General features: G+C 39.6%; 1 protein-coding gene across 1 annotated transcript in view; it reads left to right on the forward strand.

The window, feature by feature from the left end:
- Positions 1-23,392, forward strand: part of mib2 (E3 ubiquitin-protein ligase mind bomb 2) — a 388,603-nt gene that overhangs the window by 98,380 nt on the left and 266,831 nt on the right. Inside the window, exon 6 of the mRNA XM_090373924.1 lies at positions 22,414-22,522. Coding sequence (XP_090230050.1) covers positions 22,414-22,522 — 109 coding nt within the window. The remainder of the gene's footprint in view (positions 1-22,413; positions 22,523-23,392) is intronic.

Raw genomic sequence — 23,392 nt, forward strand, 5'->3', positions numbered from 1 at the left:
TTTACAAAAGCAAAAACCCTTCCCTTTACCTCTGATGGTAGTTACCTCTTTGAGTAAATCCCACTTCAGCACACTGTGATCACTGCCACCTAGTGGTTCCTTTATCTGCAGATTCTTAATGCATGAAGAATCACTACTGATAATCAGATCAAGAGTATTACTCCCTCTAGTTGCCTCCCGAACATGCTGATGTAGAAAACAATCATCCAATAAATCCACAAAAGCCTTGCTAGTGTGTGAGTGACCAATCCACAAATTCCAGTCAATATCTGGGAAATTAAAATCCTCCATTATAAGACTCTCTGATTTTCTGGCCCACTCTATTTCCCTGTACAGTTTCTCATTATACTCATCAGAGTCATTAGGCGTATAGCACACTCCTACTCAATTTTGATCTCCCAGTGCTTATGTCACACCAAAAAAAAAAAAGACAGACTGACTTGACACTGCACCGTCCAGCGATGTCGACTGACTTCACTTCCTTGGATTTTATGTGTTTCTTAACTAATAGCATAACCTCTCCTCCCTTCCTATCCTGTGTATCCTTTCTGTACACATTGTACTCCCCAAATTCCAGTTCTGCATTCCTTATATCTGTGTGACACCACGTCTCATATATTCCAACAATATCTGCCTTTGATGTTTTGAGCAATACCTCAAATTCATCAAATTTATTTACCAAACTCCTAGCATTGGTGTTCACGCAAGTATACATGCATGTGTATGTATGCATGTATACACCAAAAAAAAAAAAGACAGACTGACTTGACACTGCACCGTCCAGCGATGTCGACTGACTTCACTTCCTTGGATTTTATGTGTTTCTTAACTAATAGCATAACCTCTCCTCCCTTCCTATCCTGTGTATCCTTTCTGTACACATTGTACTCCCCAAATTCCAGTTCTGCATTCCTTATATCTGTGTGACACCACGTCGCATATATTCCAACCATATCTGCCTTTGATGTTTTGAGCAATACCTCAAATTCATCAAATTTATTTACCAAACTCCTAGCATTGGTGTTCACGCAAGTATACATGCATGTGTTCCTATTCTTCCTATAAACATAATCTCTCTCTCTCTCTCTCTCTCTTTCTCTCTCTCTCGTTCATCTAGAATTCCTGTAACTGGGGATTTCCAAATGGTATTTCCATTATTTGAATATTAGAAAACTTGGAAGCATCATTTTTTACCCCACTGCTAATGCATTCCAATTGCACAATCATTACACTATATGCTGTAATGGTTACAGAATGTTCCTATAGTTAATATATGAATGTTATACTGGAGAACTTTAGAGCTCTAACGTTTCAAGCTGTAGAAGGTATATAACTAACATACAGTAATGCAAGTGCATCATTTAGTGCATAGCTATAACTGCAAACTGAAATTTCCACATAAAAATATCACAAATTGTGAAGGAAATCATAAATTACCCACTCTTATCCTTCATATAAGTATCATTTCACATAAAGCAGAGTATATTGCTGTTTGCTCTTAGTGCCATTACCAAGATGGTCTGTTTCTGGGTTATTATTCCTTCATTGGCATCCTCATTTTCGGTACTGACAAATCAGTTATGATAAGTTTCCATAATATGAGATATGCCAAAGGATGTAAAGATTTTTTTTTTTTACCTTACCAATGAAAGGAAAATAATTTTTGCAATAATCCACTTGGGTAATAGGTTTTTGAGTTATGATGGATATCATGGTGAGATCCAATCTTCCTTACATTTTGAGGGTACAGCTCTAAAATGATGTTTGTGGGCCAGCTGCTAGGTAGTCCTCCGGACAACCTATTGGTAACTCTCTGGGAGGCTTCTGGATCAGCTAGTGTATAATCTTGCTGGCTTCACTCTGCCAGATAGTGACTAGAAGGAGTCTGAGTAGTGTGAATGTAGGGGCATTTTCTAGGCCATGTTACATCAAGAAGCTGGGTATATATTCTTGTCGTGTATGCCATATCCAAAAATTTCATTACTTCATACAATATGTTCTCCCCTCCTTTTCTTACCACTGAATACATCATGAATAGTCAAACTAATAGAGCAAACTTATCTGCAAAAAGATCTAAACCTCCAAAATGCTTCCTTGTTCATATCACAGTTATGCATTGTCTCAGTTCAAATATCAGTAATGTCCATTTCCACTTACAGTCTGCCAAACTCCACATACTTTTTCTGACAGAATCCCATTTATTAGTTGATTCAACCACTGCTCATCTCAGTTGTCCTAATTATTCACTTTGTGATTCTTTTTGCTCCAAAGGTGGTACTTGTGCATATGTCTGCTCCGATATTCCCTGTCAGAGACTTAGTAATTTGGAATCTTATCTTTCTGGTTTAAAATCTCTCAACCACATTCTGTCAAATTCATTTATTTCATCTATCATTCTCCCAACTCCACTAATCTCTTGGAACTCTTTGCTTCCTCTTTTTGAAACTTACTTTCTCCATTCCAACTTTCCTAACAGTGAGGTCATTTTTCTTGGTGATTTTAATGTTCACAATTCCAGCTGCTTCCATTTTCTAGTCATGTGGACCAGCTGGATGAGATACTGAGGATTTTTTAATTACTAATGACATTGCATAGGTTGTTCATTTACCTTACAGAACACCAGACAATCTTAACCATGCAGCCAAACATGCTTGATCTTTTTGTCACAAACAACCCTTCTAAGTACACTGTTGAGGTGAGTGGTCATCTAGGCAACTCAGATCACAACTTGGTGATAGTCTCTTCTCCAATGGAGCCTTTCTCTCTTGGTCATTCTCAGTATCATGTTCTTTGGCATTACAAGAATCTAAAATGGGATGATCTACAAGATTTAATTTTTTTTCCCTTCGTCGGATTACTGTTTAAAATCTGATGTCATTGTTTGCTCATGTCTTGTCAGTGAATTTATTCTTGTAGGGATGGAATCCTTTATTCCACACTCCACCTTTGGTTTTAAACCATGTTTTCCCAATAAATGTGCTAAGGCTGTTCAAGATAAGAACGTTGCATATTGTAATTGGTTTGCATCCAAATTTCCAGGTTTATTTTCTGCCTAAACTAAACTTTCAACAACTGTAAAGCAGTTATTAATCAGTCCAAACTAGATTTTGATAGGAGTAGAAAACTTGCTTCTTGTCCAAATGGTAGTTGAGCATTCAGGTCTCTTGCCAAAGCTATTGGCCACAACTTTTGCACATATCTATTCCTACCTCTTTTAAAACCGTATGGTTCTATTGCCACGTCAGCTACAGATGAAGTTGACCTGCTAGAATACTGCTTTTCTTCCAGCTCATGTATTAATGATCTTAGTAAACCACCTCGTACTATTCTCAGTACACTCCATTCAATGCCTTCTGTGGCATCCATTTAAAAGGATGTCAGAAGAATTTCGAAGTCTCAGTGTCAAGACAGTTTCTAATGGTATTTCTCTACTTGTTCTCAAAACCTGTGCTCCTGAGCTTACTACTGGTCTGTGTCGTATTTTTGCACTTTCTTATCCACAGGTATTTTCCCTTCTGCTTGGAAATTTGCTCATATGCAGCCAGTTACTAAAAAGAGTGACAAAACTCTTGCATCCAATTATCATCCCATTGCACTTACTTCTACTCTTTTAAAGTAATAGAGACATCAATTAACTGCCAACTCTTAAACTATCTAGGAACCTTCTATCTGATTAATGATTACCAGTATTGATTTTGTCAATGTCAACCCACTGGTGATATATGGCTTATGTTACTCATCTATGGACAAATTCAATGGAAAAGTTTGGTGAAATTCTAGCAGTTACTCTTGATATTTTAGAGCCTTTTTACCATATTTGGCATAAAGATCTAACTGAGCTTCCATCTTATGATTTGCCAATTGATTTTTGTAATTGGGTATCCAGTTTTCTCTATGTCTTCTCACTGTGGATGATGGTAGTCTGCTCTCTGTCTTTAAAGTTTTCCACTAATGCAGGTGTTACCCAAAGGTTCAGTTCTTTTTCCCACTTGTTTTCTCCTGTATAATAATGACCTTCTTCCATTGACTGGACATCCTCTCCATAGTTTTCTGATGATAGCACATTGCATTCCTCCTTCCAGTTTGAGAATCCTTGTGCCCTGCACAAACAGCTTCAATTTCTCGAATATCTACTACCAATTCGCAAAATGCTAATCTCCAAGTAATTCTCTATATTCTCTAGTGGGGACAAAAATAACTTAGTTGATTTCAATTCTTTTAAAAATCAATCGTGTGTGATATCTCCCAAAAAAGATTCTTATGTTCTTGTGAAAAACTGGGTTTTCTCTTTTGCTCTTGGTGTTACTTTTTCTAAACAGCTACCCACTCTGTACACATCTGAAATCTGTCCTACCAAGGAATTTTGTTCTCACATCTGGGTGGTTCCTCAATAACCTCTCACACGCTTCTAGATTACATTAAAAAGAGGACTGTTAAGTTAATTAATGACCCATTGTTTACAAAGTCACTCCGCTCTTTCTCATGGATGTTTTTTTCCCTGATGCATGCTTTTTCTATAGATACTTCCGCAGACACTGCTCTTCCAAACATGGCTTTTATAATTCCCCTGTCTCTTCCAAACTGGTCTGAACAATTTTCTGCAATCAGTCAGCATCCTGTTACTGTACAACTTCAAACTTACAGAACCAACTTTTCTTCTCCCTCATATTTTGCTTAAACTTTTCTGGAACAACATCCCTTTATATATATTCGTGAAAATTTCAATCTACAGAAATACAAGTCTGATATCAAATTCTACCTTCTTTCAGCTTCTCAACCATCACCTCACACACAGGACTAATTATTGTGGGTCCTACATATAGCTGTTTTGCTTGCGGTTTTCTTAAAAAATAATAAATTAAAGCAGATATCATCTTTTAAGGGCACAAAAGGTGATGTTGTTGTACACGTTGGAACTAATGACATTAAGAGTAAGAGATCCACAGATTTACTCAAAATGTACAGGTCAGTGTTGAAAAAAAGTCGCTAGTTAGGGGGTTGAATGTGAAAGTGTCTGCAATTCTGCCCAGACACAATAGGCGGGATTATATGATGAAAGCCTTGTCAGTCAATTTGGCCTTGGAGAGATTGTGCAAGACTCAAGGGGTAGAATTTTTTTCAGCCTGGTCTGTGCTTGTTGACAGGAGGGACTACTTCTCTAGGGATGGGGTACACTTAAATAAAAAGGGTGCAAGAATATTTGCTGATGCTATTGAGGCAGTGTTAGGTGGGTCGGAAAACTGCTGGCTTGGGAGGATACACAGACTAAGAGGTTAACAGTGGCCACAGGCAGAGGCAAAAGTGATTATTGCACTGCTTCTATTGGGCTAGCTGGGTGGGTAAAGTGCCTGCCTGGCAACCCAAAGGTCGCGGGTTCGAATCCCAACTTGGGCTTGGATAAAAGTACTGCAAAAACCTTGGGAGGTGCATTATGGCCACAGAAACCGATGCGCCAACAACTACCAAAAAAAAAAAAAAAGACTGCTTTTATTAGAATGAGCAGCAGCCTAGAAAACAAAGTAATGGAGATTTCCAGGACTGCTGGTAGTCATAGTGGGACAAGTAAATACATGGGCTGTGTTATTGTAAAGAGTAGGAACAGGTGCATGTATACTTGCATATACACCAATGCTAGGAGTATAGTTAATAAATTTGATGAGCTTGAAGTGCAAGTCAAGACATCAAAGGCAGATATTGTTGGGTTATCAAAGACGTGGTGTCACACAGATATAAGCAGTGCAGAATTGGAATTTGGGGAGTACAATGTGTACAGGAAGGATAGATAGAACAGAAAAGGAGGAGGGGTTATGCTGTTAGTTAAGAAACACATAAAATCTAAGGAAGTGAATCTAATTGATGTTGGTGGACAATGCAGTATTGAGTCTGTTTGTTGTGAAATAAGCACTGGGAAAGGAAAAATGAGAGTAGGTGTGTGTGTGTGTTATAGGCCTAATAAATCTGATGAGTATAATGAGCAATTGTGCAGAGAAATCGAGTAAGCCAGTAAATCAGAATCTCTTATAATGGGGAATTTTAACTTTCCAGATATTGACTGGAATTGGTGGATTGGTCACTCGCACACTAACAAGACTTTTGTGGATTTATTGGATGACTGTTTTCTACAGCAACATGTTCGAGAGGCAACCAGAGAGAGTAATACTCTTGATCTGATTATCAGAGTGATTATTCATGCATTGAGAATTTGCAGATAAAGGAACCACTGGGTGACAGTGATCATAATATACTGATGTGGGGATTACTTAAAGATGTAACTACCATCAAGGCTAAAGGGGAAGGGCTTTTGATTTTGTAAAGGTGACTACAGAGGTCTCAGACAGTTTTTTAAATTCTGTACAGTGGGATCAACTGATGATGTGGTGGTGGGGTTTTTTTTTTTTTTTTTTTTTTTTTTTTTAGGAGCATTAGCAACTAAGGCCATATTGCTCCGGGGATATGCAGTGGTCATTACCTAACCTTTCCGCATCCTCCATATTTGTTGGTCACGGGCTCGAACCCAGGTCTAATCACGAAGCACGTGCTACGCACTGCTGCTCCTGCCCACCTGGCTGCGGAGGCGCCACTGATGATGTTACCAACATTGAATTCTAAATGGGAAGCCTGCAGGGACTTAATTTTGGAGGCTACTAGGCTTTTCATTCCAACTGAGAAATACTATTCAAGATTTAGGCCTAAATGGATGTCTGACGAATTAATCAGGCTCATGGCAGAGAAGAAGAATGTATGGGATGAATATAAAGTATCAGGTGACACAGAAGCCTATGGCAAGTATCAACTACTCTGTAATCAAGTCACAAAGGAGGTTAGGCAGGTGAAGGCAGATTACGAGAAATCTTTGGCAAAGGATGTAAAGAAAAACAGCAAAGAGTTCTTTAGTTATGTAAACTCTAGAAGGAAACGGATAAATCAGATTGGAATACTTAAAATAGATGGGTTGACTATTAATGATCATGCTCAGGTAGCTGATAAACTGAATGAGTATTTGGCATCAACATTCACACATGAGAAGTTATTCAATGAGGAGAGTGCCAGAAGATTATCAAACTCTGACAAGGAGCTAAGTGATTTTGTAATAACTGAGAGCAAAGTGGAGGAGAAATTGTTGAAGTTAAAAATAAGGAAGGCACCTGGGATGGTTGGGATCCATCCAATTATATTAAAAGAGGCAGCAAAGGAAGTAAGCAAACCCTCAGCCATAATTATGAGAGCTTCCTTGGACTTAGGGGAGGTCCCCATGGACTGGAGGTGTGCAAATGTATCACCAGTTCACAAAGGGAGTTCAAAAGATGACACAAGTAACTACAGACCTGTTAGTTTAACTTGTGTTCTGGTAAAAATAATGGAATCACTGGTTAACGAAGCATTGCAGATCATCTAGACAAGACTGCAGTAATAGTTAAGACACAGCATGAGTTTGTTAAAGGTAGGTCTTGCCTGACCGATTTGATTGGATACTTTGATGTGGTCACAATGGAACTGAATGAGGAAAATAATTTTGATATCATATACTAGGATTTCAGGAAAGCTTTTGATACTGTTGCACATGGAAGACTGTGTACAAATTGGAGAGGTATGGCATTAAGGGTATGGTACAATGGATAAAGGGATGGTTGGGTGGGAGACAACAAAGAGTGGTAATCAATAGACACTGGTCTTCATGGACAAATGTTATTAGTGGAGTTTCCCAGGGTTCGGTGTTGGGCCATTGTTGTTTTGTATATTTATCAATGATATTGATGAAGGTATAACAGGTTTAATGTCCAAGTTTGCAGATAATACAAAGGTTGGCAGGGTTGTTAACGACAGTATGCTACTCCAACTGGATCTAGATAAGTTGGGAAAATGGGCTGAGAAGTGGCAACTGAAATTTAACATTGACAAATGCAAAGTACTGCATATATAGGTAGCAACAACTGAAGAGAAACATACAAACTGTGTCGTACTACACTCAGGGAAGAGGAAAGTGGAAAAGACCTGGAGCAATTGTGCAGTCGAATACTAAGTTCGCTGAGCAGTGTAGACGGGCTGCCAGGGCAGATCATGGAATCTTGTCAATGATATATAGGAATTTTGCTAGCATTGACAAGGAGGTGATTGTCCCTCTGTATAAGGCAATGGTCAGGCCACACCTAGAGTACTGTGTACAGGTCTGGAGGCCTCATTTTAGGAAGGATGTAGAGTTGCTAGAACGAGTGCATAGATGAGCAACAAGATTGGAGAGGGGAACACAGGGGTGCACTTACAAAGAAAGGCTTAAGTTCTGCAAATTGCATTGCCTGGAGAGTAGGCACCTGCTAGGTGATCTGATTGAGGTGTATAAGGCTTTAAATGGGTTGAGCATGCTGAATGCTGATGGGATCTTCCTCTTGCTCAGACTAACAACCTGAGGGGGGACAGAGTTTCAAATTGAGGAAAGATAGTTGCAGAATAGATGTGCAGAAATTTGCCTTTAGCCAGCAGATAGTTGATTGGTGGAACAGGCTTCCATCTTTTGTTGTGGAAGCTAATATCCTGAATAAATTTAAGGCTGAACAGTATAGTCATTTGGAACGAATCGAGGGGTGAAATTGGAGTTTTTTTTTTTGGCTGATGCTGCATAAGCTTGCATCGTATGCCTCTGTTAATGCTAAAAGCAATAAAAGCAGTACATGTTTAGTAGGTTTTTGGATTCCTGTTCTCCTTTATGAACTATTGAAGGAATGACAGAGCGAATAATTGCTATATAATAGGACATCACATATGCAGAATGCCCTTGACACAAGCCTTGGTGATTAGGAACAGTGCTAAAAAAAAAAAAAAAAGTTACATTTGGCAAATGATGCAAAAGAAGCAACCACCTTATACAGTGCTAGCCAAAATGGGGGGTGGGATCTCTCATCATCTGTACATCCCTTCCAATACTTTGTCTAATTCTTCCATAAATTTATTCAAACTACTCACTTCCACAATGGCACATGGGAGTTTGTTTAAACAGTCAACTATCTTTGGTTGAAAAATTTTTATATATGTATCTATATATATGTGTGCGTGCGTGTGCTTGTGCATACTTAAATGCACTTTTTCTCTCTCTCTCTCTTCCTCCCCACGTGCGTGTGTGTGCACACCCACACACCAGATCTCTATATCCTTAATGTGTGATTTCCAAACTTGTAAGCAGTATTCTGTTTGTGGCCTAACCATTGCTTTATATAACACGATGATCACCTCTTAGTCTTTGCTGACAAAGGTCTTGTATATCACTTACTGAACCTCCATTAGCTGTTTAGAAACCAACATCCAATTACATTTTTAGTAAAGCTTTTGATAGCAAACCACATGTATGACTGAGGTATAAATTGGAGCAGTGGGGTAAGTTACCACTATGGATAAAGGGATAGCTAAGTGGTTTTAAATGGTTACTGCTCTCTATGGATTACTGTGATGAGTGAATTACTACATTGGCTGGCATTGGTCTCCTTACTGTTTTTTAGTATTTATTAATAATATTGATTTAGGTATTTAAAATTTGGTGACTAAGTTTGTTGATGAGGAAAATTCTGCTTCAAGAAGAACTAAACTATGCAGATGGACAGAAAAATGGCATTCAGGGCTTAATTTGATAAATATAAGTTACTGCATTTTGGGTAGCAGCAACCTTGGAATAACACACCATTTGGATTGTACCAATTCTGGAATAACATACCATTTGGGTAGCACTAAAATCAACAGAGTTGATAAGGAAAAAGAACTAGGGGTTATTCAACAGTGTAAGATGAAGTTCTCTGAACAGTGCATGCTTGTACAGAATCTGTGGTGAGATAGTTGGAAGCAAAGAAGCGCTAATATATTGCTAAGAGTGAAATAAGTAACTACTGACCAGTCAGTGTGACTTCAGTGGTAGAGAAAATCATGGGGGCAATAATCAAGAGTGCAGTTCAGGGTCATTTAGATAAAAATGGAATTCTGAATGAAAAACACCATGGTTTTGTAAAGGGAAAATCATGTTTAACTAACCTGGTTAGATATTTGACAGCGACACTCATGAGCTGGATGCAGGAAATAATTTTGACATTGTTTACTTGGATATCAGCAAAGCATTTGACTCGGTCCTGCATGAGAGTTTACTGTGCAAATTGGAACATGTTGGAATCGTAGTGAAAATAAAATTTTTTTTTTTTTTTTTTTTTTTGAAGTATTCATGTGTTGTGGTGGCAGCCCCCAAGGATTCCCCCATTAGCTGCTACTAATCATCTTGTGAAGAAGCTTATGCCAAAACCAGCCATTTGTATGTAGTGTGTTGAAAGTGTAAGTGTAATGTTGTGGTGTGTTGTTATGTTGTCGGCCAGTGCCTGGCTCTTAGTAGGTGGGAAGCAGCAACATCTGGCACTACATCCCACTTCCTATCCCTATCACGGGAAGGTGGCCACGATCTACTATCTGCTGATTAAGCCCAGGGCATAGGACCTGAGAGTGCCCAAATAAGAATGAAGTAGAAAAGGAGGAATATAGAAGAAGTTTGGAGGCTGGGGAGGTAAAAAGATAGAATAGAGGAGGATCAACAGAGGGATCCTCCAATAATTAGAAGTGAGAAGTAAAGCAAGAATAAAGTAGGAAGAAGTGGAGCAGTGGACTGACTTCTCTAACCATGGGAACCTATCCCATGGAAAATCCCATCTTAGGAACTAGGATCAGCAAAATTTCTTAATTTACAGTTTGCCTAACCCCTTGTAGGCAGAACTCCTTCACTTGTAGAAGAATAATTAACCTTCCAACAAAAATGCAATGAATGCTAATTCCGCACATTCTGAAAACTCCACAGAAAGACACTATGTGCAGTATTTACAAAATCCTCTTCTTCAGGAACACAGCAGAATATTCACTATGTACAGATATATCCATTCCATTTAAGTTAGGGTAATGTGATAACCTGGCCCAATAAATAAAAGGTGTCAGGGTTATAGCAAAAGTACAATAGATGTCCAAGTGAGGTCAAACATACCAAATCCTAGCTGATATCACAATAATCAAGGTTCTGAACCATGAAGTTTTAAAATAGTTCTTGCCTAAATACAAGCTCTAAGAGAGTCCGAAAAGTAGTGGTCTAAGATTATCATCTAAGACTGTTAATAACAGTTACTAGGAAAGGTCTCTATTGTGAAGTGTTACAGTGATATTCACTCACAAAATAGGAAAAATTAATTCCAAAAACTCTAAAACACTATAAGCCCAAATAGTGTCTTGACGAGTAGAGAAAAATTTCTTGTATGTAGATACCTATTCTGGTGAAAATAATTCCAGATCAAGTGCAAGTTTATTATAAAATCCAGGAAAGTGTAGCCCTTAATAATACTAATCAGTTGCAACCATAGAATCCAATCAAAGATGAGAAATATTTCTTTCCTAGTCCAATAAGGATCCAAGAAATCACCGGCATAGCTAAACTAAGATCTAATTTCATTTCTTCTTTTAAATGCATGAGAAGCAAACACATTCATGGCATTAAAAGCTTTCTGAGATTCAACCAGAATTTTATTGTTGTCGGAGTCTAATCTAGGAACCACACTAATTACGTCACGTCGAAGATCATTATAATAATGATATTGATGAAGAATGTTTTTTCCTGGCCACACAAACAAGGTGTTATTGATCAAAGTCCCTGTTTGTGAAGTTTAGTATATATACTTCCATGACCAGTTAATATAAACATACCGTATAAGCCTGGCGAAAACCACATTAACTCCTTCTTTTTAATTTCTCTTGCTACAGGCAGAAAGTCCCTTGTGACTACACCAATATCAGATGATGACTTTTACCATTTTGAAACAAAAATTTGCCTTAGTCTTCTCTTCTCAGTCTTAATGGGAGCACTTAGATCTATTTGAATGTCATCATAGGTCAATGGTATATTCTTCATTAGGTGATACTTAAGGTAGCAATACTGAACTTTAAAGTGGACAGGTAGTTTCCCAAGGAAAACCAGAAGATCCAATGTGGAGGTAGTTCGACAGGCTCGTGACATGGTCAGGAGGGCAACCCTCTGCACTTGTAACAGTTGTTTTACTACAGCAACTTTATTGGCTCTAAAACCCCATGCACCAGCTCCATAAGAAATTATGGACAAAAACGCACAATTATAGTAAAGTTGTGAGGTCTGACCTCTGAGACTTCAGTCTCATCTGGTAATCTGTTTAATTCTGTTCAGGAACATTTTAGCCTTTTCTTTAACATACTGAACATGTGGTAGAAAACTGAGAGCATCATCAATATAAATGCCTAAGTATTTGGTCTTCAATAGGTACTTAATGGCTTGTTCCCTATATTTAATAACTGGAAGTTTTCCATGGTCAAGCTTTTCCTTAAGCAACATCTGAGACATCTCTGTAATAGAAGCCTGCAATTTATGAGTTGTCCAGTTGGAGAGTTTCAACAATACAGCATTTTCTGATTCTTCAAGACCTGGTGAAATTGGCAAAAGGGTGAGTTCATATAAGAAATGTCTTTTAATATGTGGGCTATGAGTTGGAGAGAAATTAGGTACCTTGGAAGGTACTTGATTGAGGTGCTCGTACAAGTCTCTGAGAGGTAAAAGTAAAATTAATGAATGAGAATGGAATTTTCACTGTTATTAATGATTCCAGAACTTCCAAACTTGGGAGTTACACACGAATCAATTTCTGTTGTGCACTCTGTTCATATTAAAGACACTATAGAAAAGTGAAGCTTCTGTTAGAAAGGATCAAGTATGGTTAGTATAAATGGGATGTCTCTGGGGACTTCAAGCTTCTGGGGTTCTTGCTAGTTTCACCAAGTTCCCTTGCTTTCTCTGCCTCTAGGACAGCAGAGCAATAGATCAGCACTGCAGGAGAAGAGAATGATTTTCTATAATTGAGTTACAGCCTGACACACATAAGCAGTAAACAATCCACTGGTTCCTAGAAACAAAGTATTGCTTCCTTCGCTCCATATTAAGCTAGGACTGATCAAAGAGTTTTTTATAACATTGGCTCATCAATGTTATAAAAACAACATTCTGGCTAAAATAAAAGTTACTATAAACCAGTCTAAAGGTGACATGTTCAAGCATATACAAGCTGTTTCTAAAATTGTCTAATGCAGAAGTGAAAGTTGGCTTATTTCTTGGTCCTCGAGTTAAGCAGATCTTATCTTCACAAGAACTGGAAGACAAAATGACTAATGCTGAATAGAATGCCTGGTTATTGTTTTGCTGGTAGTGAATGGCTTCTTGGTATCAATAAGAGTGAAAATTACAAAGAACTAGTTGTCAAGTTGTTTGAAAATTATTAGTACAGTGGATTCCGGTTATTTGGGCCACCTGTTAATCGGGGCAGCCATTATTTGGGGCAAATCTTAAAATACAGAAACCAATCAAGAAAATAGCCAAGGTTTACTTCGCTTAATTGGGACAGCATGCTGTTTAATCGGGGAAGGAGACCGCAGCACTGGAGATTACCCTACGATTGTCTCCGACGGTACCACGTGGTTCGGTCGAAATTCTGGAGGTCACAACCATAAAACAATAAAAACAATTAGCAGTCACCTGTTTATTGGGCTTTTCTGTTAGTGAAATCTATCATAAATGGACTGTAAACTCGATCTTACTGAATTTGCGATAATACCGACAGCTGGAATTCTGTGGGTTATTATGGTGAAACGTGTTTACGCTTCCATGAAATCTTCAATCATATAAAAAAAATTATTTTTATCTCTTCTCTTCATTCCTGTTTTTAAAGCTTTGTAATTTGTTACTCCATTCTCACTTGCGCGAATCATGTTACATGCAATTTATGTGTGGTGTGTTCTTTGTTATTGATTGCTTATCTTTTTTTCTGTTTTGAATTTTAACCCCCACCCACAAATGTCAGTGAACAGAAATGTCAACTAGTTAGTATGTACATAATACAGTGCGTATTAATTATTCTGATTATTACATATATTCTTCCGATTTTCACGTATCATTTAATTTTTTAATTGGTAAGGTAATAAAGGGTAAATTTGTGCTTAATATATCTTTACTTTTATAGCCTGTGGATAATATTCCTCCTATTCTTGCTAATTAGAATTGCTGTTTAATAGAATTAAAATTCTGTTAAACATTTTAAAATTAAAATGTTTAATAGAATTAAAATCAAACGTGATCACAATGTCCGGTGCTTACTGCACATCTTATAGTGAACGATACTTTACTATGTTGAGTTCGTCATAAAGTGATTTGATTGTACAGTGAACCAATTGTAAAGGTGGGGGACATTGTATTTTTAACTATTTACGTGAAACTTTGGATAATTGGGACAGCCGCTTAATCGGGCCAAAATGCACTAGTCCCGATGCTTCCCAAATAACCAGAATGGACTGTACTAACCACAGTACAAGGAAGCCATTGGATTTTTCTGCACTGACCAAAAAATAAAAAATAATAATAAAATAAATAAAAGTAAAAATAAAATAAAAATATATAAGTAAAATATATTAAAATAAAAATATAAAAATAAATAATAAAAAGAAAAAGAAAATAACCTATATTTATTCCTCTTCATGCAAGTAATTATCTCACTGTTCTTTGAATTTCCCCATGCTATTAGCCTCAGCACTCCTGGAGATAACTTATTCCAGTAATTGACAACATTCTGGCTAAAATAAAAGTTACTATAATCCAGTCTAAATCTCTTTTCCTGTAGTTGGACCCCTCGACGTGGGCACCTGTACGTGGTGAGGGGACCTCCCATTGACATTGCTGGACTTCCAGACTAGCATCACTGGGATCCAACGCCCACAGCCCAGGTTCCAGGCTTACATCAATGGAATCCGGCGTGTTTGCCGTGCGCTGCGACCCGTGGAAATTCGGAAAGGGGGATCCTGGTGGTTGAGGGGCCCAGCTTCAATACACCACTTTGGCCCCTGCTTCGACAAGACGGGTGGTCCTGGAAGGCCCGGCTAGGTTCAATCGGCTAGTAGGCTCGCCTGCGAGGGTCAACCGTGTCAATGCCACGCCCCTACCCTCATGGTCCGAGGGACAGGATTCAGGCTGGCGGCGGTGCGGGTATAGTGTCTGGGTAGTCCTGGCGTTCCACTCCCGAGCGCATTTATTGCATGCCGGGTAGTGGGCGCCCCTTTGGGCTCCGTGGTGGGTGGGGAGCCCGGGCACTGAACCATTTAAAAACTCCCATGAATCCTGATAAACTTACTTCTTCAGGGGCCCCAATCCGGTCCCTATCTGAAAACATAGACGGAGAGGCAGATATTATTGCGAAAAAGAGACAGCGAACTGAAACATCATCATCAGGGCCTGTCCCAAGATTTTTAATTATACACTCGACGAATGAAAAACCGATTGGCAAAATGTCACCCTTCTTTATACAGAAAGGGTTAGATGGGTTAGTAGGGTCACCCAAATCAGTTAAGAGGCTCCGTTCTGGAGACCTCTTAATTGAAACCAAAACTGACAGGCAATCTGAGCAGCTACTCCATGCAACATCAATCGGAGGAATACCCATAACAGTAACACCACATAGAACACTAAACTCATCGAGAGGTGTCATTTTGGAATGGGACCTTCTCGACGTAACCGAGGAGGAAATCTGCTTGGAACTGAAACATCAGGGAGTTATAGCCGTCAAGAGAATTAGTGCGCGAGGGATGGGAAACTTGTTAAAACCAGGAGTGTTATCCTGACTTTTAACTCTCCCAAACCTCCTGATGAGATTAAAGCTGGATACATCAACTGTTCAGTACGTCCGTACGTTCCGAACCCTTTACGGTGTTTTAAATGCCAGACGTACGGACATTCTCAAATGGCCTGCCGTGGAGTCCTTGCATGCGCCCGATGTGATGCCAAGGACCACGAAACAACAGCATGTTCAGCCGCAAAACCCACCTGTATTAACTGTGAGGGAGAACACCCGGCCTACTCACGAGCATGCCAGAGGTGGAAAGAAGAAAAAGAAATACAACGGCTGAAGCCAGAGGTAAACATATCGTACCAGGAGGCAAGGAAAGCGGTGAAACCGCTCAACATCAACAAACCTACCTAGGCCCAGAAGGTAGCAGGGAGGTGTTCCATCGGAACACAGTCGGACATGTCCATCCCTCCAAAAGAATCATTTACGCCTATCGCACGTTATCTTTTAAGCTCCCAAAAACCTGTACAGAAGGACCAATCAGCTGCCACTCCAATATCTGTACCTCCTAATGCTCCAGAAGTAACAAAGGCAATCACCAAAGAAAAAATAAGAAAGGTGAAGTACCTCCTACTACCCAAGAAAACATGGAGGTCGAGCAGAAGGAGGTACACGAAGATTCAGTTTTGGAGCGCTTTGCTGAGGAGGAAATGGACACTGGTCAGCGTCCGTACTTCCCCAGGAAGGATAAAACCAAAACTGAAAAAGGTAAGCCCTCAGCACCTCGGAAGCCGCCTGACGGACCCACCAAGCCAAAATAATGGCTAAATTCCTACAATGGAATTGTCGTGGATTCCGGCAAAATACTGATGACATCAAGGCCCTCCTGCAAGAGCACGAGCCAGTTTGCTTTTGCTTGCAGGAGACTTATCTGAAGGCAAATGATGATCCCACCATGCACAACATCGCAATTTTTCGAAAGGATAGAATTGCGGATGGTCTTGCTCATGGAGGAGTGGCTATCCTTGTGGGCAACCAGACCCCAGTTCAGCCACTGCAAATTACAACCAGCATAGAGGCTGTTGCAATTTGCCTTTCAGTGGGATTTTTATTAACCGTCTGTTCTATTTATTTGCCACCTGGGACTGACATCCCCCAGGAAGACCTTGATGACCTTGTAACGCGGTTGCCTCCCCCTTTCTTACTTCTCAGGGATTTTAATGGACATAACACTCTGTGGGGTAGTGCTAACCTTAATGCAAGGGGACAAGTCATAGAATGCACGCTCAATGACAATGACCTTTCCCTTCTAAATACTGGAACAAACACCTTCTTCCACATGCCTACCCGTACCTTTTCTGCCATTGATCTCTCTATCTGCTCCCCTTCTCTACTCCCCTCACTCACCTGGGAAGTGGAGGAGAACCCATTCGGAAGTGATCACTTCCCTGTGATAACCTCGCTACACAATGGGAGACCATGTCTTCCCTTCAGGTTACCATGGTGGAAAATTGATCAGGCTGACTGGACTGCCTTCCAACATCAGGCAAATTTCCACCTGAATACAGTCAGTCAGGAGCCTATCAATGATGCAGTAACGTACATCACAGAGGTTATGATCCAAGCAGCTGCGAATGCTGTTCCAAAAACATCTGCCCGGTCTCCACCATTTCCCAAACCTTGGTGGAATTCCCAATGCACAGCAGCAAAAAAGGCTCAAAACAAAACGTGGGGGATATTCTGCCGATATCCTACCACGAACAACCTTATAGCGTTTAAACGTGCACGAGCCAAAGCACGCTACATCCGCCGTCAGAGTCAAAGGGAATCGTGGATCCGCTTTACATTATCTATTACCCAGTCTACCAACTCTAAGGTAGTCTGGGATAAAATCCGGAAAATGAAGGGAAAACATACATCCCACCCTACTTCAATCCTAGATTATAATGGATGCGCTATTGCAGATCCAACTGCAATAGCCAACTCTCTTGGGGAAACATTCTCTAACATCTGTGCAACATCTTCGTATTCCCCAGAGTTCCTGGTCCTGAAACATAAAATAGAAAAACAGGCACTTAATTTTAAGTGTAAGAGTGACTGTCCCTATAACGGGGAATTCACTATACACGAACTGAAAAGAGCCCTCACTCTTTCCAAAGCAAGTGCCGTTGGACCAGATGGCATCCATTATGAAATGATTAAACATCTTTCACCAAAATCTATGGATTATCTGCTCACTCTGTATAACAGAATCTTTATCGAAGGGCAGTTTCCGGATTCCTGGCACAAGGCAACCGTTCTTGCTTTTGCTAAGCCAGGAAAGGATCCAAAAGTCACTAGAAATTATTGTCCCATTGCTCTGACTAGTTGTTTGTGCAAAATCCTGGAGAGAATGGTTAATTCTCGTTTAATCTGGTATTTAGAATCAAATGACCTTCTCTCCAACATCCAGTGCGGCTTCCGAGGGAACCGGTCCACTTTGGACCATCTTATTAGACTGGAAACATCCATCTGGGATGCTTTCCTAAAACGCGAACACTTGGTGTCGGTGTTCTTTGACATGGAGAAAGCGTATGACACAGCTTGGAGATTTGGCATATTAAAAGATTTGCACAGCCTAGGCCTTAGAGGGCATCTTCCTGTGTTTATTCAAAACTTTTTAGCCAATCGATCTTTCCAACTTCGTGTGGGATCCTCACTCTCTCGTTCCTTTAGCCAAGAGGAGGGAGTACCACAAGGATCAGTTTTAAGTGTCACGCTTTTCGCCATCAAAATAAATTCCATCACAGAACAACTTCCTCCAACTGTAAACAGTGCCCTCTATGTTGATGACTTCAGCATCTTTTGTCAGTCATGCAACATGAGGGTTATTGAAAGACAACTGCAGAGAGCCGTTGATCGACTCAGTTCCTGGGCACTTGCTAATGGCTTCAGGTTCTCGCCGGAGAAGACCGTTTGCGTACATTTTGTCGTAAGCGTAATCTTCATCCTGAACCTGAATTAATGCTCGGACAAAATGCTATTCCAGTAGTGTCAAGCACAAAATTCTTGGGACTTGTGTTCGACAAAAAGTTGACCTTTCTCGAACATATTCGTCAACTTCGTACAAAATGCACGAGGGGACTCAATATCCTCCGCTCTCTCTCCTCAACGCGTTGGGGAGCAGATCGATGCACCCTACTACGTATTTATCGTGCACTTGTACGATCCAAATTGGACTACGGGGCCCAGGTATACTCCTCAGCTAGAGACAGTGTCCTTCGATGGTTGGATCCCGTCCACCATCAGGCTGTCCGTATCGCTACTGGAGCATTTCGAACATCTCCTGTCCAGAGCTTATACGTCGAAGCAAACGAACCACCGTTATCCCTTCGACGTAAGCAGTTGTCTTTAAGCTATGTTTTAAAGCTGAAATCCCTGCCAGACCATCCTACGTGGACATCTGTCTTTGAGCCACGTTGGGAAAACTTGTACAATACCCGTCAGACTGCCAATCGACCTTTTGGTATTCGTGTCCAAGAGCTACTAAGAGAGTTTAACATCATGGTAGACAAGGTTGCACAAACACCAAAAGAGACTCTTCCACCCTGGCATGCTCATACTCCCTCGTGCGACTTCTCCCTTAAGAAATGGGTAAAATCTGAAACCTCGTCATCTGTCTACCATCAGCTCTTTTCCGCACACCGAGCTGAGTATTCCGACTTCCTGCCCGTCTACACAGATGGCTCGAAGTCTGAATCGTGCGTAGGATCTGCTGCTGTCTTTCGGGACACTATAATATCTCAGCAGATTCTTCCTGAATCCAGCATATACACTGCAGAGCTGCATGCTATAGAGTTAGCCTTGGATCACATTCGAACTTCTCAATGCCAAAGGTCAATAATATATTCTGATTCTTTGAGTGTATTACAGGCCTTATTATCTTTGAGACACAACTGTCATCCAGTTCTCTCTCGGGTTCAGCAGAAGATATATTCTCTTCATAAATACAAATTTGATATCCGCTTCTGCTGGATTCCTGGCCACATTGGGATAAAGGGAAATGATTTGGCTGACACTGCAGCCAAATCAGCAGCTCCCACTAACAATTGTTGCCTGTCAGTCCCCTATACAGACTACAGGCAAATAATACACCAAAAGATATATTCCCAATGGCAAGAACTATGGCATAGAGAGAGAGAGAACGAATAAATTATACCAAATAAAGCCTCTAATACAAACATGGCAGTCCAGTCTGCGCAGGAATCGGAGCGAGGAAATTGTTCTTGCCCGACTCCGCATAGGACACAGTCATCTGACACATTAGTTTCTGCTGAGGGCGGATGATCCTCCTATGTGCGAGCAATGCGACACCATTTTATCCGTTAAACATATTTTATGTAACTGTTCCAGTTTTAGTAATGCTCGTTTTATCGCTTTTAACCATCTGACTGAGCCTTATACACTCAGTCAGATTTTATCCGACAATGACAATGTGTCTGCTGTTTTTAGCTTTTTAAAATCAATAAACGTTTTTGCTCGTGTATAAAATTTATATTTTACTGTGATTTTTATTGATTTATTTTTTATACCTTTTATACATTTTGACATAGTGACCTAACTAATTAGGTCACTGAATGTTTAAAGTTTTTTATATATGACCTGATCTTGGCGCATTATAGCCTTGGAAGTTAATACGCCAATAAAAAATCAAAAAATTCAATTCAATTCAAAGTTCAATTCCTGTAGTTTGAATTTTTTTGCCTCTAGTTCTAGAATCATTTATAACAGTGAAAATTTTGCCTTTATTCATTTTACTATTCCCACCTACCCACCTTTTAGAGGCAAGTTGAACAGCAGAAATGTGTGATTTAGATTCTTTTGAATTTTGCACTTAGTTGATGTTCCACAGTTTAAACTATGAAACACTGAAATTTCTGATTTTTAGTCATTTTTACACTTTTTACCTAATATTGCCTGGTGCAGAAGAGGTAGTTAGCACTTCCTTAGTGGGCAGTTGGTTACCTTACCTCAACCTGTTGTTTCTCACTGGAGCATTCCCATTTGACCACTGGTCCTTGATAACTGAATATCTTTTGTGCTGCACATCATGCAGCACAAAAGATATTAAGTTACACAAAGATTATTAATATATGAAGATTAATAATAAATGAAGGCGTATTGGAATATTAATAATATTCCAATATGCCTCTATGAGGAAGTTAAATACCTAGGCCTCTACGTTGACACCAAGCTAATTTTCCATCCTCACTTGAAATACTGAGCAATCAAAATACAGAAATATGCAGCTATGATTAGAAGAATCAGTACAGTGGATCAGAGCCTAAAACATAAAGCCCTCTCCCCTAATTTACAAAGCAGTGTTTGTTCCGATTATCAGTTACTGTGCTTCAGTCTGTTGCACCAAAGTTGCACTGGAGTGAAACAAATGCAACTGGGCTCCATACAGTGATTTATGCTTCTATCAGTAACCAGGGCATGGCACACCATTAGCATCCTTGCACTCCAAGCCATAGCAGGGTATATGCCCCTATACCTTGAAGTTGCCAAAAGAGGCATCTTCCAGCGGCTGAAAAAAGGTGCATCGACACAGCTGCTAAACCTCCAACTGGACCTGACTAACGGCCACAAACAGGAAAAAGACGAATCTCAGATCACCTCTGGCAGCAATTATGGAATTCAACTCACAAAGGAGAAATAACAAAGTTCTTCCCCTCATTCACCTTCACTGTTCCCAAGCCTCCTCCTTGGTACTCACTTGGATTGCAAGCAACCTTTTTATTAACAGGATATGGATCATTCTAGCAAAAACTTAACTCTGTGGGTATCAAGTCATCAAGCCACATCCTTTCTGCCAATGTGGAGATGAGGAGTCCTGGGGCCCACGTTATGTATGTGTGCCTCTCCTATGAAAACCAGTTACAACTGTTTACAGTAATCCGAGGAACTCTCTGTAATCAGGAGCAAGATCTACTAAATGACAAGGATACATATATTGCATTCACTTGATTTTCCCAGGCTGTCTTTATCACAAGGTGTGCCAAGCTCACTGCTGCTAGGAGAGTCCAGAATATTCCCCACTCCCCAGAGTACTCCCCTCTGCTAACCCCTTCGGGGGTAGGATAAATGTAAATCCATGCTACGGATACTATACTGCAAACCCTTAATGGGTAGGATACATGCTGGTGCCCACTTTAGGGTTTTGCACTCAACTGAGTGTGGGCTCGACACACAGAGCACTTGGCCAATGGCATTTGCACAGGGGTACCTGCTCCTGTGACTTTTATTCCCCTTCCCTACCCCCACTTTGCTTAAATCCATGATGGACTGTCTTCGCCATTAGTCCACCTTTATTTCATCCCACAGTCTGACCTTCTCTTCTCATATTCCTTGTTAACTCTTCAACATTTTTTTTTTTTTACTGTGGCCTCTGTCAGGAAGCTTAGGCGATTCTGGTAGAGGCCAGCCTGGCTCACCTCCCAGTGGTGGTGGTGGCGGGCAGCATAGGGTCCCATTAGAGCCCTGTAGCCAAGTAGCCAGAGAAACAACAGAACTCAACACAATACTATACATATAAAACATCTTCTGGCATTAACAGACTTTGGTATACTTCACAAGAGTACAAATGGTGCAGTTGTTGGAGATCACTGGTAGCACCTTACCCTAAACACTATGCCATACCATGTATACATGCATAACTAATGTTTCCTAACAGTCTCTAGAAGAATAAGCTCAGTTTTTCACATAAAAAGTTCATTAGTTTCTTCCATTTTTATTTTAGGTGGTGAAGGCAAAACAGGAAAGGTAATGGATATTCGGGGATGGGATAATGAATCTGGACACAGTGTAGCTAATGTAACATGGACCTCTGGTTCAACTAATGTATACAGGTAATAAGCCACCAAAAATGCACTTATATGCAATTATTAACTTTAAAGAATGATTAGCTTGTTTATAAATTTGTATTAGGCATTGATGCTGATTTTGAATGCATAATTTGAAATTTTCAAGGAAAAATGTAAATTTATAAAACATGGCAGATTTTTGTTAAAAAAAAGTAATTTCTTAGTAAAGAAGCAGTGTGCTATTTCAAAGCAGACGTTGAAATAGTTTGTGAAAATGATACTAGTCTGTGTTACGTTTGTGTGTCGATTTTCTGGGAACCCTTCTATCTCTCTAACTGATATTCTTTAGAAATGTCTGTTTATCCCATGTCAACCTAAAGTTACTAATATAATTTTAATTGAATTATATTGCCATGGAAGTGTATATGTTATTCATTAAAAATGTGACAGCACAGTTGCAACAACCAATATAACATCTGTTATTCATTAAAAGATCAAAGGCACTGTTGTAACAACAGTGCCTTTGATCTTTTAATGAATAACAGATGTTATATTGGTTGTTGCAACTGTGCTGTCACATTTTTAATGAATATCTGAGAATAATTTCGCAAAGGTTGTTATAACAACCCAAAGGCGTTGTTAATCAAGTTTTTAATGAATAATGGATTTGTCTTCTTGGTCATATTATTCATTTAAAAACAGTATTAATAATTTTAGGTTGATTTGTGTATATATGTAGTCATTTCCAAAGAGTGTATACCCAAGCACAGAAAAATGTAATGAAGAGTAGCATTACAGTTGAAGTTCTATATAACGACCCCCCCAGGTGAATGAGAAAAATGGCTGTTATATCGGAAGGAAGTTATATAAATCGTTCATAAAATGAACAATCATACAGTAAAGTATAATCTTATT

This window comes from Mastigoproctus giganteus, chromosome 5 (assembly GCF_048544385.1).
Source record: "Mastigoproctus giganteus isolate SK-2022 chromosome 5, ASM4854438v1, whole genome shotgun sequence".
Lineage (NCBI taxonomy): Eukaryota > Metazoa > Arthropoda > Arachnida > Uropygi > Thelyphonidae > Mastigoproctus > Mastigoproctus giganteus.